This window comes from Panulirus ornatus, chromosome 69, assembly GCF_036320965.1.
Source record: "Panulirus ornatus isolate Po-2019 chromosome 69, ASM3632096v1, whole genome shotgun sequence".
Taxonomy (NCBI): Eukaryota; Metazoa; Arthropoda; class Malacostraca; order Decapoda; family Palinuridae; genus Panulirus; species Panulirus ornatus.
In genome coordinates this window covers 20,020,797-20,039,596 of record NC_092292.1, presented here as the reverse complement: position 1 = coordinate 20,039,596, position 18,800 = coordinate 20,020,797, and the positions used below count along the sequence as shown (strand labels likewise).

The window sequence follows — 18,800 nt, the reverse complement described above, 5'->3', positions numbered from 1 at the left end:
TTCTCCACTGTTGACATTCTGTTATTTACCTGGTTAAAGCTAGAGAAATAACACGACACCACCTGACGACCCGTCACATGGTTGAACATACAGAAGGTTAGAATTTCCTGTTTCTTCTTTTCGTACCTTTCAATCACGACACTGAAAGAAATACATCACTTGAGTAACCTTCGTACGTTACAAAACATTCACGATAACCCTCACTCAGTCTGGTATTCTTTGGACTATTCTATATAAATTCGAAGGCAAGGATTCTACATTGAATGAGGCAGAGAAATATCAGAATGACTCTGTGAATACTTAAAACTTTACTGTCAGTCGTAGGTTTTATTATTACAAAGCAAAGAACAATTCTTGTCCTGAAATATAGGTGTTTACTAAACGGTACAGGAATACTAGCTATACAGACTATAGATTTAGTATTGTTGATATTCTAACGACCGTGAAATTTCGTACACTATATTCAATAGTGAAACGAGGCCAACAAACCTTTACTCCTAAGCAAAATGGGGCATCATGTGTCCCCAGTACAAAGCTTCAGGCTGCTCTACATCAAACGTAAAAGAACTAAGTTAGTCACAACCTGTGACATCAATTCAGAGCAACCAGGCTGTTCGAAACTTCGAATTATAGTGACGGGTAGAATAGAGAAACAAGAAAATTAAGAAAAAGTTTAATTTCTGATACTCCATGGTACTTCATCCAAGGTACCGTGGTACCTCATTAGACATTCCATGGTACTAAACAGCAGTACCCTTCATAGTGTCCACTAGTTTGCTTCATTTATTGATTCTATTAAAATGTAACTTTACAGGTTATAATTCCGAAGCCTTGTGCTGTAGGTCGACATAACATCCAAGACTAGCGTGGCAAGCATGCATTTTAGCACCCGACAGGCACGCCTCCTGAACAGGAAAAATATCCAAAGACCCGATGATTTTCTCTGAGCTGATAGTTGGCATTCTGCCTGCCGGCGGGTCCAGTTGCATGGGATTAACTCCGGTCACTACTTCTTTATCTACAGTCATCCTCCTCAAGCACGATAACTGTTACCTGCCTTCAAGACATCCAGCTGAAATTTCCAATCTCCGCACCAGGGTCCTTTGCCTTCATAGTATACTTTTAAAATGTAACTAGTTAGCTCCTTGCAAGCATGGATGAATGGCTGACTCTACGTGGATGCAATGACACAATCAGCATTCTACGTGGGTGTTATACAGGAACATACGAAGCACTGTACGTGGGTGTTGTACACTAGCACAACCAGCATTCTACATGGGAATTGTGCACTTATTGTGCATTCTTAGTGACATACGCAGCACTCTACGTGTGTGTCATATAATGGCACAACCAGCACCCTTTGTGGGGGTTATACAGTGACACAACCAGCATTCTATGTGAGGGTTATGCAGTGACACAACCAGCATTCTACGTGGGGGTTATGAAGTGACACAACGAGCATTCTACGTGGGGGTTATGCAGTGACACAACTAGCATTCTACGTGGGGGTTATGCAGTGACACAACCAGCACTCTGCATAAGTGTTATGTGGTGATGCAGCAAACATAGCGGATTCAGAGCCATTATCTGCTACACGCGAAGTATTCGTAAGATATTTGATGAAGGAGTACCAAACGTAGCTGGCATACAGGCAAGAAGCTTAAAAAAGAAAGGAGGTTTTTTCAAAGATGCTAAAGAGTTGTGAAATGATAAAAAAATAATTAGTACCTAAACCTTACGGTGGTCTATATAATCCTACCTGTTAAGATAATTGCACTTGAATGATAGCAACCCTGAATAATTTTCCATAAACAATTTCCTCAAGGCTGAAGTCCGCATTCGTTTTGGATTAAAGAAAATGGACAACAAAAGATGAATGCAGCTGAGCAAACAGAGGTTAGAATCATTCTGGAAATCACAATATCAAAATGTGGAGAGATTTTATTTTGAATATATGGATAGAAGAACTTAGATCTGGTCTGAGAAACCAGATGAAAATGCAGTGTACTCAGCCATTACAACCGGGGCAAAAACAAGGTTACGACTCACAAATGCCAATATACCAAGGTACTACTCCCTGAACAGGAAAATCTGTTAGGTTAACGCATATTCTCTCTCTCTCTCTCTCTCTCTCTCTCTCTCTCTCTCTCTCTCTCTCTCTCTCTCTCTCTCTCTCTCTCTCTCTCTCTCTCTCTCTCTCTCTCTCTCTGGTAATAGTACAGATAACAATGGTCATGATGATGATGATGATGATGATGAAAATGTTGCAGATAAATCTAAAAGAAGACAACCATGAAGTACAAAAGAAGAAAAGAAACGTCCTTCACTGGGGAAAGAATGATAGTTATGAGGAAAAGTCAGGGAACCTAGGGAAAAAAGAAAGTTTTCATAATTTCCCAGCCATTCATTAGATCTCATATATATATATTAGCGACTTTTTCTCCTCGTGATTGCGTTCGACATTTGTGAAGTATGATGTCAGTACTAGTTCAGCAATACGCTGATTCACAACTGATTACAATATCTGACCTTGCCAGCGCTAGTCATCACGTATATGGAGCAGAGATATTGGCGGGCTAGAGATACTATCATGCCCACCTTTATAAATGTTCCTGGCCGTCTCGAGGTACATAGTGTATGCCATATATGTGGCATGTCTCTAAAGTACCTTGGAAGACGGGGAGGTAATTGGGAGCATCCTGGCCACTAGCCAAACCCGTCCTCAGATGAATATAATCGATATATGTTTACCCTGGGGTAGTACACGCTTCTCTCCCTCCTAATAAGACTGATAAATATAGATAAGAATATTTCTATCCACTTAAGAACGATCTTATCTCTCCGTTTTTCTAACGAGCGTAATAACTGTCGTTTGCGAAGAAAAGAAAAAGATGGAAATGTATCAGTGAAGTCTGCACCATTTTTCGAACCGGCATAATATATGTCGTTTGCAAAAAAGAAAAAAAAAATGCACGATCTTCCGAACGTATAAATCACGTCCACATCCATGTTACATTAAATGATCGGAAATATCTATAATTCCTGAGCTTCTTATGTTCAGCGGATAGGAAAAGTGGGTCGAACGGTCAAGGTTTCATGCAAGCTCGTCCACCACAGCTGTTTAGATAGTGAGACACAATGGAGCCTCTCTATGTATGTATGTCTGCGGAGGGGTTCTCCTTTGTGGCGGGCTCTTAAATGAGTCTCTTTTTTTTTTCTCTGGTTTGGAACACCAGTGTTATACATTCGAGCGATCCCCAGCCATCCTGACGCAAGAGACGGTGCTGCATTTCCTCTCGAACGTTTCCTTTTTGCGTGCTGAAAGCTTTTCTAAACCACTGTGGTTTATGTGTACTCGCATAAACGGCCCGACCGTCGGTCTCTCTATACCTTTTAGTCCATGATTCTCTCTCTCTCTCTCTCTCTCTCTCTCTCTCTCTCTCTCTCTCTCTCTCTCTCTCTCTCTCTCTCTCTCTCTCTCTCTCTCTCTCTCTCTCTCTCTCTCTCTCTCTCTCTCTCTCTCTCTCTCTCTCTCTCTCTCTCTCTCTCTCTCTCTCTCTCTCTCTCTCTCTCTCTCTCTCTCTCTCTCTCTCTCTCTCTCTCTCTCTCTCTCTCTCTCTCTCTCTCTCTCTCTCTCTCTCTCTCTCTCTCTCTCTCTCTCTCTCTCTCTCTCTCTCTTTGTATTCAAGCACACACACACACACACACACACACACACACACACACACATATATATATATATATATATATATATATATATATATATATATATATATATATATATATATATATATATATATATATATATATATATATATATATATATATATATAAAATGAGAGAGGGAGAAGGATAAATAGACAGAGAGATAGATAGACTTGTAAATATGTAGATAGATAATAAATTCAACTATTTATCTATTCATTTATGTATACCTACACGTTTATACTCTCCAACTGAAAACAATTAGTGAAGACCAATTAGAGTACTAATTCGCGTGTAAAGTAAAAGACTAATTGATAGTCGGTTCTACATCATATTTGAAAGGCCAACATGATTAAACTATATTCATGGCTGCCCCCAAGCGTATGTTGATTAGTGTATGATCTTTCTACACTGGCCAAAAGGTTTAAAAAAAAGTAGTAATGCAAAGGATATACCGTGTTTACCAGATATATAATCCATGAGAATTGAAAAAGATTATTCATGAAGTTATTGTCAAAGTTGTTGAGACAAAAAAAGAAAATAGCATCTCAAATTTTGCTCCAGATGGACAACCTACGTAAACTAACTTCTGAAACTCTCTTAACTGACGACCAATAAGGCTGATCCGTGAATACCTGGCAGCTTCTGGTAGGGAAGTGAGGCATCTAATTAGAAACAAGAATAGCAACCTACGAGACGGCAGGAGGTGGAGGTGTACAGTTCAGTGCAGAGGAGAAGGTCTGGCCAGAGACGGGTTTATTTGGTCCATGACTCAGTCAGGCTGGTGGCCGATCAGTCTTATCTAAAACCAGATTTGTGGCAAATCCTGTGACACGTTGTATAAAAAGGAAAATGGGGTTAGATTTACTTTGTCCCCTGCTTCTTCAGGCATGTTCACTTTCTACTGGTTGTGAAAGAAATAAGAAGTACACAGTAGAAAATGGTGTGGGGTATGATGGAGATCAAGAAAACACTGGATATTGATAAGAAAAAACGGTAAACTAAAAGAAAGGAATGAAATGGAATGAAGAGGCGAAAGGAAGGCCAGTGTTAACAACTAGAGCAACAAGACCAAAAATAAGAGATAGAAAAAGGAAAGTAGTTGCAGCGCCAACAGAAACGGAAACAATGGTTAATGTCATTGGTAAAAATATCTTAAACACATTCATGAAGAATCCTGTTTTACTGATGATAATCAATACAAGATCTATTCTAACTAAGATATTCTAAATCGTCTTCTATGCTGCGTCTCCTGGTCAAACTCCAGGACCATATAATGATATGTGAATTATGAGTTCAGGTATAATGTGGCCAAGAGGGTGGCCAACCCTGGCCACTGGTGGAGTGAGTCACCTGGGACGTGGTGTCATGTTTGCTTGAAAGGTGAGGGAGGAGGGGAGTGGGGGGTTTAGGTGTGGAGGAAGAGGGGGAGGGGGGGATGTTTCATGTGCACACGAAGACTGATTTAAATTTTCAGATAATTTCGTTCTAGTTGGAAAGAAATGGGAGAGTAATGATACTACAGAGAGCAGAAACACAAAAATACCGATTGTTCCCCAGGAAAAAGTTCAATACATACGTAAATATTCAAACAACAGAATACCTCGTGAGTTTACTATAGCAAGTTTCAAGTTTTGATAATGAAACTAGCAAACAAAATGCAGCCAAACAAACCACTCACAAGTTACAGCGAAAGTGATGTGTATCAGCGCTTCAAATAATTCTTTAAACCTTAAGTTTTTCGCATCAGAATTGTCATGCAAAATTATCAACTATTCCAGAGCAGAGGAGGAACACCAACCAGAAAAACCTATTCAATGTTTGCAGTCATATATTATGAGCTTGTGTAGTGGCAGGGACGAACCAAACGACCGGTCTGAACGTAGTCTAACCCGTCCTCAGATGTCCAGCCACGCGAACACCAACCCGTCAGATAATTTTCAATTCTATTCAAATGAACGACTGCTTATATATATATATATATATATATATATATATATATATATATATATATATATATATATATATATACCTGGTGCCCAGCAAACGCCTGACATATCTATAATCGGTTTAGCTTTGTCTCTAACTGTTTGATCAAAGTTCCAGCATCTACTGTTATCTCTTGGTTTGTGACTGAACGTAATGCAGGCTACCCTTAAGGCTCTTGGAAGGTTGATATGTGAAATAAGATTTTCAACGCTTCATATCATTTCTGCCTTTCGAATACAAAGATGATCTGTCCATTGTAGGTCTAATGTGGTGGGGAAACCTGTGAAATAGTTCCGCCTGGATAAGTAAAATCTTTAGGCAAATGAGCATCAAAATTGATATGATAATCATAATAAAATAGATTTTACGACGAGAAGCAAATATGTTTTCTTAAGTCTTGTAAGAGAAACAGAGATTTTATAACAGTAGCTTTATCAACACTAATACAGAGATCAGGCATCTTGGCACCCGCATGATGGAAGTGAGACTTACAGGATTAAAGTTCTTGAAATGTGTTCCGAATCTCCTTATCAACATGTCACAGAAGGCACTAGAGCCTATCCCACCATCAATACAAAATTTTGTTTTCATGGATAACATGCTGGGACCAGAACACTTTAACTACAGTGCTCCACAAGTGTAAATACCTGGTAAATGGATAAATGGCAGAGGAAAGAGAGATAATGCAGATGCCAAAAGGATATACAAAGATAGAATATACTTAGAGCTAAACAGAAAGTTTAGGAGCAGAAACTGAACGGTAGCAGTTTATGATGTGGGGTCAAAAGATGGATGTCAGCGGCTGGAGAAAACCAGAAGGGGTTTGATAGATGCCAAAGGGCTAAGGCGAGCAGACAGAGGTTGTAGTGAAGATACGAAAGCCTTGCTTGACGGAGAGGTAATACATTGTGTCAAAATCGTCTGAAACTCTACGAGAAACTACAGATGAAAGTATCTTACATGTCATACTCAAATTAGAGTTTACATCATCAGTCTGATTCCCTTACTTTATCATCCCTATAGTGTACTTAAGGAGTCCAGATGTCGTGTGACATGCCTGATCTTACACATGTAGAGCTAAATTACGAGAAGAGAACAGCTTTAGACGTATCTATACCAGGAGACGGATGGCCAAGGGGAGGCATGACAACTTCGTTCCAAGTTCTTTAGTGGAACCTGTTATACTCGAGCAGTTCTTTATAACAGCGAGAAACCAATTAATCAGAGTCAAGAAAATGCAAGCCATCATATATATTCATAACAGTAAGGTGGTGGGCATATGGAACGAATGCAAGAGGAAGGTACGTGACTATAGTGACCCATGAAATATTCAAAAGTTGCACACGACACAAATGAAAGGTTAAGAAGGGGAGGGGAGGAGGGGGGCAGGAGTTCAAAACTCCCTCCCTGTTTACCGTTAAACATCCACGATGGCTCAGTCAAAACCACACGTAGGTACTCTTACAAACTCATGCATATACACGCATAATATATATTCATTTACTTTCGTAATATAAAGAAAAAGTAACTTTTCATCTCAGTTTGTCGGTATTTTCCTAGCGACCATTTTTCTCGTTCAACAATGAACATTTCCTTAAAAGTAAGCGATCGTAATTGGAACCTGCCTTTTGTTACAGAGTCACTTCATTGTGCCGGTCATACTCCCTCATCCCATCTTTTTATAAGAGCATATCAAGGCCTAACAGCCTTTCCCGATGCCCCAGTCCGTACATTTATGAATTACCAGATATTTCAACCTTTTGTTTTAATGGCATGTGAGATAAAGTCATTATGAGTCACCCTGTCCTCTGGGTTAATGTGGTATCGCTCTCTCACGAAACAAGAAGTCCACATGTTGGGTAAAGTATTTAGGACTTGTGCTACTTTCGCTGTGAATACCTCAGTGTCCAGGTGTCCCCGAGCTGAGGCTGCCGTCTCATGCAGTGACCTCATGTCAGGGCTGCTGCTCTACCTTGAGAGAGAGAGAGAGAGAGAGAGAGAGAGAGAGAGAGAGAGAGAGAGAGAGAGAGAGAGAGAGAGAGAGAGAGAGAGAGAGAGAGAGAGAGAGAGAGAGAGAGAGAGAGAGAGAGAGAGACAGACAGACAGACGGACGGACAGACTTATAAAATTCGATTTTTTCTCATTAGTTAGACGTTCACTTATATCTATATCTGGTAAATGTATGAAATGATGCCTTTTGACAACATCCCACCTTGGAAAAGTGACATTATTGAGAATCAATTCTTCCTCACTCTCTTCAAGTTCCTCAGTCTTACTGTAATTTGCAGGCTCAGGTTCATGTTTTTAATATTGCACTTTATCAGTTAGTGGTACTTGAAACACTGATCAACTAATGTGCTAAATATACTTACCGTGAGGCGTTAAAGCTCAACATCAGAGTTAATGTCATTTCTTTACTTGACTGTTATCAAGTTAATTAACATTACTGCTTCCACGTAGCGCTATTAGTCTATAAGAATGTTATATGATATTGCCCAACCAAGGATATCTTTAAAAGGTTCTTTACCTCAGACTATTACTCCTCTGAACGAACTTATATGAAATGGCCGTGTTGAGGGCATTCAGTTGTCCCTGCCCAGTCAAGAACCAAAGAAAAAAATCATGGCAGTAGAAGGTATGGCGAGCTTGAAGAGAAGTGACAACAGGAGAGTTGATAAGACGGAAGGTTTCTGATTCCAATCTGGTTCAGAAAAAGGTGGAGGAAGAGCCATCCCGGATATGCGTGCAGTACTCGATACTGGGGCGATTGAACGCACTATAGATATGCAACACCTGCTCTTAAGAAAAATAAAAGCAGTGCTTATACAACAACCTCAGGTTGTACGAAGCCGGTTTTGTGACTTTTATAATGTGGGGTTACTATGATGGCAAGGCGGTCATGTTTATGCCCAACATATGAATGCTACTGCAAGGTTGCATTGAGATGTTTTGAAACTGAATGCTGGGAAACGAGTGATAATTTTGTAGATAGATATAAAAAGATACTACGTTTTGTATCTGCTGAAATTAACCACGTAACTGGTTCCCCATTTCTCAACGATGCTGTAGCAGGTCTAAAGTAAGAGACGATATGTTTTCAGCGCGACAAAATGAAGTACATCGGGTTGAGGAGTCTCACTTCATTCAATATGGTATAATCCATATTTCTTTTACGAAGATGTTAATTCTCATGGTGAATGGGTACTTTGATAAAAGACGCTTCCTTAGTAATTTACTTAACATCCCTTAAGAGTGTAAACAGTACTTGTTAGATAGTGTTCCTGTAAGTTAATACATGCATACATACATACATACACACATATATATATATATATATGTGTGTGTGTGTGTGTGTGTGTGTGTCTATCTGTCTGTACTGAGTGAACGCAGGAAGCTAATCATATGACACAATTGCAGTGTCTTGTATATCAGCCTAGGTAAGAGGTCTGCCTCGTGCGTGTAATGTAGCATACATTATGCATCCCGCCAGTCACAAACATGAGAGGTGAACGCAAGAGTTTTGGAGAGAGGAGCAAGTATGCAGTCTGTTGTGAATGAGAAGGCTTGGGAAGTGTCACTTGCTCTGACACACTCCTCGACCTCTGCATGTCCTTCCTTGACCTGGTTCTACCGGTAAATTGATATGGTACCGATTGTGCTTCTGTCGGTGAACAAATGAACTGACTTCACTAAGAATAAGATTGTATACCACTCCATGCATTCTGTAGGGACTGCAATAATCACAAGATCTAAGAACTTGATTCTTCTCATAATTTGCCACAAGCTTAAGTTTAATCTTGTAATATATCTGTCTCGTCTCGCAGAAAAACTCAAACTGTTACTTTCACAGCTCTTAACATTTTCACTTTGACGACTGAATAGGACAATCTCCTGTTGGAAATATAAAAGTCTTGGCTAATATTGCTCTTCAGATGCCTTCTATAAAGCACTGTGAATTACTTTAAGAACAATATTCAAAATAAATTTTATTGATGTGTATCGTTAGTCATATGAAACTTGTTTTGCTCGATATTCAAAAGGAAAAAGAGATGAAGACAGAACTTGTGTATCAGAACTGCTTTATTTGGTTTGCACATGACACCATTGGTTAATCAATAAATACAATAAATATACAGAGTTTGGTCATCTTCAGCATCAGGTGGTTGGCACAAGGCAGTAGTTTCTATTTGCTGGAGTAGGATTTGAGCTCCCCACGGGCGCGGGCAGCGTCCTCCTCTTCAGCGAAGGCAATCTGTTTCAGCACGAAATCAGGGATTGGATGGGGGAACGCTGGAGGCACTGGCAAGTAGGAAGACTCAGGCTGGAAGCCGTTCTCATTGGCAACGTATTTCAACGTTACTACAGAGCCATCAGGAGCGGTGTAGCTGTCAAAATAACCATTCACTGTTAGAAGTCCGACAGACGTTATAGTATATAGAGGAAGATTACTGTTATAAATGAGAAAATTAGGCCTTTCATAATGACTCCTATTGTGTTCCCTCATGTAACAGTGGGTTCGTAGTCCTGAAACAATCCCTGCGTTAGGGTCAAGAAGCAATAACATCTGCGAGTCTCTCTCTCTCTCTCTCCAGCTGCATGAGAAGAATGTTATCATAAAACTTTGAATTTTTCATGAGATGTGTGAACACTGGTACTCCTTCCATATCAGGAAGACAGTTATCCTATGTTAATTGATTGCAAAGAATGTTTAATTTCCCGGGTATGGTGAGTCTTCATAACTTTCCATAAAGAAGAACTTACTTATCAATAGACTATCGTGATCTCTGAGATCTCAGACTTACGAGTAATGTCCAGCCTTGTTGATTGCGCCCTGATCTGTGTTAGGGGAGCCGGACTGGGAAAGAACGATGCCGTTGCCAGTTTCAACTTCATAGTTGTACCTTCCGTCGTCCTCTCGGATGCGTTCGTCCTTAAGGATGGGTGCATTCCTCTCACTCTCATAGGAGTCGTACTGGGGAGCGGCAACGGCGACGGCGGCCAAAGCGAGAAGGATCGTCTGGAACAGAGTTTCCTTGAGAAGTCGAGGAATTTCTCATACAGGGAAAGAATCGCATATGACAGTCAAGTTACCCTTCATGAACTGTTGTTAGTCATGTGGAGGGAGATTGTTCAAAATATCATCATGGCTCTATAAACTCAAGCGAGGAAAGTATTTCCTGGTCAGATGGGTCAATTCAAATATTCGATGCATCTGTACAGAAGGAACCATTACGCTTCTGCTAGTCACTCGACGTCCACAGAGCAAAAACACACATAATGATATATTATCCAATTATCAAAACACTAGACGGTCAGCTCCCTGTCCAGTGACCAAACAGTCAGTAACACAGGGCAATGAGAGTAGACAGTTAGCCACACTATCAAGTTCAGATAGTATATCGAGTGACAGTAGCTGGTCAGCCACGCTCCCTAATAATAAAAGGTGTATAGCCACGTTCTCCGGTGACAACAGACCCGAACTGTCCAGTGACAGTGAATAGACAGCTGCACTGTCCAGTGACAGTGGATAGATAGCTATACTGTCCGGTGACAGAAAATGGTGAGCCACAGTTCCTCGTGACAGTGGATGGTTATTTACACTTTGAAGAAGCAAGTGTACTCAGCCACAGTGTCTCCTGACAGTGAGTGGTTAGCTATACTGTCCAGTGACAGTAGCGGTGACCTATACTGTAAAGTGACACTGGGCGGAGACCTTTACTATCCAGTGAGTGTCAGTGATCAGCTACAGTGTCCAATTACAGTAGGTGGTGGGAAACACTGTACAGTGACAGTTGGTGGTGGGACAAATTGTTCATTAACGATAAGTAATCAGCCACACTGTCCAGTGACAGTGGGCGGTGACCTACACTATCCAGCGACAATGAGTGCCCGACCACACTGCACCCCAGTCAACACTTCACTACTGCAGTGTCGCCCAGAGAACAAAGACTCACCAACTTCATGCTGGCGGGTGTTGTGGTCAGCGACTGATGCCAGAGACTCGAGCGCCGGATCTTTTATAGCGGGCAGCCTGGAGCGGTGCCTGGTCACAGCTCCCAGGGAGGGAACGCCCTTGGCAGCCACGTCCTGCCCTTCACTCCTGCCCTACATCCTCGCCCTGTCCACCTGGTTGTCCACAAAATCGGTATGACTCGTCCTTGTGGTCTCAAGGCACTCAACCCTGTCCTCATCCGTGATAACATTCGTTTCCTGATAACGTCTGCCAGCATCTTCCTACTCTTGCCATCATGAGTCTTTGGTGTACTTCCTTAATTGAAATGGACGACCGCATCGTCTGGGTTATAATTAGATGTCATTAGATACTTGAGAAAGTTATAGCACTCTCAACAGAATCAGAAACTGGAGGCGTGACATTTATTAAAGAAACATTTCTCTTAGCACCCATCGGTCAATAGTGCCAAGAGGTCACCATTCTAATCTCTGATCATAATTTCAATATTCTAAGCTGTTATTGAGACGTGGTTGACAATGATAAGAGAAATAAAGCATTTATCATTTCTAAATACTACAAGGTCATAACATTACGAAACATGATCGGCCAAAGAAAATGACATTCAGATCATTGAAAATGTATTCGGTAGACAATTTTCTCTACAGCTCATAATACTCAAGCCCGTGGGACGTAAACATGACCAGATAAGATCTTCTCATGCGAAAGAATATTAGGATGATCTGATAATGCCTACAAGGCAACAATAAATATATTAGTATAATTTATCATTAACCGTATCATTACGAACACCACTTACCTACCTTGCTATCCAACAACATTCCAGCACCTTACGTATCAAGGACTCGGCTAAGAATTCTTACTGTGCCAGCCTCTGCTGCCTTCTGGATCAGTTCTGGACTCAAGCCAATATTCCAGAGTTAATACGTTTATCATCAGTATTATAACTATCAACAATACTGTTATTAGTATATGATGTAGTTATCTTTATCATCATCATCGGTGATAATAGTAGCAGTAATAGCAGGAGTAGAAGTAGTAGAATATAGTAGTAGACGAAGTAGTATTAGCAGTAGTAGTATCAATAGTGGTAGAAGTAGTGGTCGTATATTATTATGTTGTTGATATTGTTGCTGTTGCAATTACGTTTTCTCGGTACTGCGAACATGACAAAGACAATGGACTCATAGGAATATGTATATATATATATATATATATATATATATATATATATATATATATATATATATATATATATATATATATATATATATATATATATATATATATATATATATATACATATATATATATATATATATATATATATATATATATATATATATATGTGTGTGTGACTGATGTTATAATTCACTACATGGATCATTATTCCCTCCTGCAACTGTTTCTTTCGTTACTTCTACTTCTACTGGTACAAAAGATGTTACTGATACTGATAATGCAACTTCTACTGTAGTCATCTCGACTTCGGAATCACAGAAATTTTCTTATGGCAATGTTGATCACGATATGAACAATGATAAGTATCATAGTTACTGGCATTATCATAACATCAGTTATCATAAGTATCATTATAGTTGTACGACTCAGGGAAAAAGAGGAACCCCCCCAAAAAAAAACCCAAAAAAGATGAATAGATTTATAAGATAAGAATCAAACAAGAACAGCTGAAAATTCAGAACCAGCTTACCTTCCTTGTGCGTCCAGTCTCGCCATCATCAACATCACCATCAATGCACCGATTAGCGAGAGAGGACCTTCCTCCCATGTACAACCACTTTAACCATTGTACCCATCAGCCAGTGGAACGCGTCGTCTCCAGAGTTCGAATCCCAGACTAATATCTTTAATATCTTTTCTTCTTTAATCTCATATCATCATCACTTGGTAATTCAACAGCCAAAGTTCTTCTCAAAGAATGTTTGAAGAATATTCCAAGTAAATGACATTTTATGTATAGACGTATCTTCTTGTGAAATAGTGTGACCAGATGACACAATTCATGCTGGATCATACTATTATTCTCTCTGTCAGTTAGACATCGGTTTTCTCAAGGGGTCGATATACCGTATGCATCATAGTTAGAGTCACCCTCAAACACTCTGCTCCCATTTCAGTGGGTAAGTCTAATGTGCACCTTTTATGGGGTGTATCTTTCCAGAACTAAGGGTTACCCCCCCAAGGATGATGGCAAAGGGCAAGGACGCCCAACTCTCCGGGATGGTCTTGAAACCACTGCTCACCGCAGTTGTATACAACAGTGGAGGTAAATGTGTTCCAGGACTCCAGAAATAGTGAAGATCTCAGACAGTGAAGAGGTTGGTTGTACGCGGGTCTGTAGCTTAGACTGAAGGAAGCGTCGTTACTATGAAACGAAGGATATGAATTAAGAAAACATTAATCCATTCATAAAGTGAGAACTCGAATTTGTCCTTCCTTCCTTCGTCATTCAAAGATCTCACTGGAAGTTTGGTTGCAGACGGTCATGCCGGTGATTCTGGTTTATAAACTGGTTGATGGAGGAAAAAACCGTACGAGAGACCAACCACCCCATTCCTTCACACCTTCTGGGTGCCTGACATTCTACCAGACCCCCACCACACTCGCCTGCCACCTCTCCTGCTTATCTTAACGATGTAAGTTATATTACAAGTGATAATAAGGATTGTAGTACAGGATGGTGGCAGGGACCCTCGCATAAGGTTGAAAACAATCATACGCGATGCAAAAAAACCATAATTCATATCACTACGCATAATTGCAGACGTTACCACATAATAGCTTACGTCAGTTTATTCCTCATCTTAATCCAAATTTGAATATGGAACATTATAGAATTATCTTATGTAAATTCATATCTGATTCTTCTGCGGGGAATGTCTCCATTATTTCTCCGGTTAACAGCTAGTGAAATGTAGTTGATCTTTGTGAGTGAATATTCTTTTGGCACATAAGATCATAGGGATAAAGAAAATATCTATCATGAGTTACAATATTCGTTCTGAGTCTACTATATTTCAAGTACATTTGAAAGTTCAAATTTCATGTGAGTAGACTCGTCTAGTTCATAACATCAATCCTTGTGTGTGTGTGTGTGTGTGTGTGTGTGTGTGTGTGTGTGTGTATTGAGGCCGAGGATGTTCACACATCTATTGCACAAATACCAGAAATGTTACTGAGGTCTCTATATAACATCTAGTCTTGTCCTAAGAATGAATAACTCACTGGTAATGACACTGATGACGTGTTCATGAGTAAGTATAAAGGCTTCTAATATTTCTTGTGTTAGTCAAATGCCACCGAGAGTACCTTCCTCTTTCTTGACACAGATTTCACCGTCTGGTAACATTACTCGGTGTCCTTATGCTCACCAAGGGAACCCAGCAGCATCGCCTTGCTGCTGAAACCATCTGGCCGCTTGCATTACGACCAGACATGACCCAAGAAGGCCGTCCAGCAGGGGGTTGTGTGGTAGGGGGTGAGGTGGTACAGGGGATCAGATCTCGCCACTTCCTCGCCACGCCCATTGGCAGACTTCCATAAGCTGGCGTGACAAAACCCTCTCATCGAGATGTGTGACCCGGGCATGTCTCCAAGAATCAAGCCAGCTATTCATACGTGTCCAAAAGATTTGCATAAATTTTTGGCAAATGTTGACTTTACTGGTTCCCTCATGCAATCAAAGTCAAATAATTTTGAAATATTAACAAATGAAAGATGCATCTTATGTGAATGTATATCTTTATTGTGATTATATATATATATATATATATATATATATATATATATATATATATATATATATATATATATATATATATATATATATATATATATATATATATATATATATATATATATATATATATATAATGATATTGCTCAACAACATCTTTCAGAAAGGGTCTGGTGGTACCCATGACCCATTTTCCAAGGGCTCCTGCAGCTCCAAGATTGCGCTACACTCAGTTGCAGTTCTTTGGCGAGATTGTACTCTATTTCGTCAACCCGACGATGATACAGCCTCGCCAAAAGATAACTTTTCACTGGCGGTGCAGCCTTAAACATGCAGTGTAGAGAGGCAGAGAGAGAGAGAGAGAGAGAGAGAGAGAGAGAGAGAGAGAGAGAGAGAGAGAGAGAGAGAGACAGACAGACAGACAGACAGACAGACAGACACAAAGACAGACAGACAGACTGACAGACAGAAACTTCAGAAGAGCAGAGTTTGCATAAGGTAAAACGTATGGTTAGCATAGGAGCTTTGATTCTCAATAAGGAGCTGTCGTGAGAATCAGAGTTGTGGCGTCGCAGGGAACTGATTCTCTCCTGAGGATCAGTGTTGTGCCGTCACGATGAACCGATTCTTCTTGAGGATCAGTGCTGTACCGATTCTCTCCTGAGGATCAGTCTTGTGGTGTCTGAGGGAATAAATCTGTCTTAAGGATCCTAGACATTCACTCCTTCGGCTGACAGTCGTAAACTAACGACACGACGTATGTTGCTCGTCGTGAATCAAGTCTTTGAACGCGACACTAATGACCGCCAGAGGTCCTTCTTTAGTTATACAAAGAGGTCACTTAAATCTTCGGAGTTGAATTCATATTGACATGAATAACTTTCTTGATTAGAAAAGTAGTAAAGGATACTTTAACATAGCGAAATATTTATCTTAATGATGGGCTCTTGAAGCCACGAAAGCTTTCGAAGTTTTTTTTTTTCCTTATCACCTGACACTGAGGTCGTATGTGGTCATGAGTGTCTCAGGGAAGAAAGAAATGAGAGTGCTCGGTCGAGGCAATCTTCTGCGAGCAGTAGCCGGTCGTGTCTCAGTCCACCGCTCGTCTGCTTCAATAATTGTCCAAGCTTAGCGGCCCAGTAATGAACCAGACATTTTATTTTCTTCATTTTACAGTAAGGAAAAGATTTCCTTCTGCTTCTTCTGCGAAGTAAAGGAACGGGTCGTCAGGAGGCCAGGTGGTGGGCAGTAAGGGCTTGGGTGCCTTTCACAAGGTCTTCACAGGTGACAGCGATTTCTATTCTGCAGACTCCTAACTTGTATTTGAAATGCGTGACGTTACTGCTATGACCGACTGTTGCTTTTTTTTTATCACCCAGACGCAAGGAAGGACGGATGAATCATGGAGAAGTATGAAAGCTACGGTTCGTGATCATCCAATCAACCCAGCATCACTAAACTGATTTCTTACTTCGATTACTTAGTCGTCAGGATAGATAATGCGGGTTTTTCGTCCGACAGAGAGTGCAAGACACAGACATATGACTTTGCTCAACCAGGCACGTAGGGCAAGAATAGAAACATCTAAAGAGGAAGGAAGGACGTATATGTGGTAGTGCCTGGACAGGACCTTGGCCCACCGCCCTCCACGGTCACCTGCGGCAACCCTGTGTGCTCACCTCTACACCTCTGGAATCTGAGGCGCGTGTGTAGTAACACCCACACCCACGTGCATGATGTGCGTGCATTGGAAACTCATATTTACTCACATACACACACACTCACACACACACACACGCACACACATTACAAATATATATATATATATATATATATATATATATATATATATATACATATATATATATATATATATATATATATATATATATATATATATATATATATATATATAGATAGATAGATAGATAGATAGATAGATAGATAGATAGATAGATAGATAGATAGATAGATATATCAGTACATGTTCACTGGCATATACTGATGAAATTCTCTGACGGTCGGAAGAAAAACAGCATTCCATGGGCCTGACTGCCGCTGATAACGTCGGAGCCGCCTACAATTCAGCTGAAATAAAAACTTAAACTGCACCCAATACATAACCTCAGCCCCAAAACAGAACCATGTATAGCTTAACATACGTATGCATGCACACTCCCACATACACTCACGCACATGTATACACATACACAGGTAAAGATGACGTTTGAGCCTCACGAGCGTTGAATACTTAACAAATAGATGTTTACAAACGTTTCACATACTCGCGACATACATCTGCAGATGGACATATACGCACATATGCATCAGATACACAGGTGAATATGTTTCGGCGAATATACCAGAGGCTCCTCCCTTATTTATATCAACACAAACGTAAGTTGTTCTTGCAGTTTTTCTCTAGAGCATAGCTCAATGTGTGTATGGATTCTTCATTTGTAAGTACACAGCCGGTGAATTATGAGTAGAGTGAGTAATTTTGTATATATATATATATATATATATATATATATATATATATATATATATATATATATATGTGTGTGTGTGTGTGTGTGTGTGTGTGTGTGTGTGTGTAGATGTATAGAGACATGACAGCCTCTCGGACTAACAACATTAATATCGGCGCCTCATTATGCATGAGGAGCCAGGCTGTGGCCGGGGACATGTGTCCTCTCTCGCCACCAGATGGACTATGTGCTGGGCGTTCCCTCGGTGGCTCTCGCCCTGATCCTTCTTAATTAAAGTCAGAGGTAAGGGCACAATCCGGCAGACGCCTTGACCCACTAAGACGTCCCCGTTTGGATCGAAGAGCTTAAGGAACATCAACTAAGATCTTTCCGTGCAACAGAGAATTACTCATATTCTGCTCCCAGGCAAACTAACTGTGTGTGAGGGCACGATCTCTGAAGTCTCAAACGAACTTAGAGAAATAGATTTTGAAATATATAACAAATCTTGATCACAAGATTCTCAAACGATATCAAGGAAACAAAAACAGTAATTGTGGGTATAATAAACCAGCCACACCTAGCAGTTCCCTTTTAATGCACAACGTCCACCATGTTTCTCGTCCTAATTCTACGTCTTGGAAAATGACAGAAGCTCTGCAGCGGAGAGAGTTTCACCTGAAAAATGTTGCCAGTGCCGAGAACTGGGGTCAGTCAGCGAGGATCACTCTGCTGAGCGTTGCTTTCTGCTAGTGACGGCTCAAACCGTCATCACCCGTCTATACCCAAGTGTCACTTAGATTAATCAACCGAAGTCTTTCACTTTTAACATTTCATACAATTGTAAGTTTCTCTGAGGGTCTAGAAGAGGCATCACGCTGGTCTTTCATTTCAATTCATTGTCTTC

General features: G+C 40.4%; 2 protein-coding genes across 2 annotated transcripts in view; both read right to left on the bottom strand.

Annotated features, from left to right (window-relative positions):
* The window catches only part of LOC139747524 (cuticle protein AMP1A-like), a 126,296-nt gene that overhangs the window by 7,659 nt on the left and 99,837 nt on the right, over positions 1-18,800 (bottom strand). The gene's annotated exons all lie outside the window — the stretch shown is intronic.
* On the bottom strand, positions 9,757-11,787 carry LOC139747710 (cuticle protein AMP1A-like). The gene is made up of 3 exons (XM_071660316.1): positions 11,649-11,787; positions 10,497-10,711; positions 9,757-10,079 (listed from the first exon to the last, which is right to left on the bottom strand). The coding sequence occupies exons 1-3, from the start codon at positions 11,655-11,657 to the stop codon at positions 9,878-9,880; spliced, it is 426 nt and encodes a 141-aa protein (XP_071516417.1). The 5' UTR covers positions 11,658-11,787; the 3' UTR covers positions 9,757-9,877.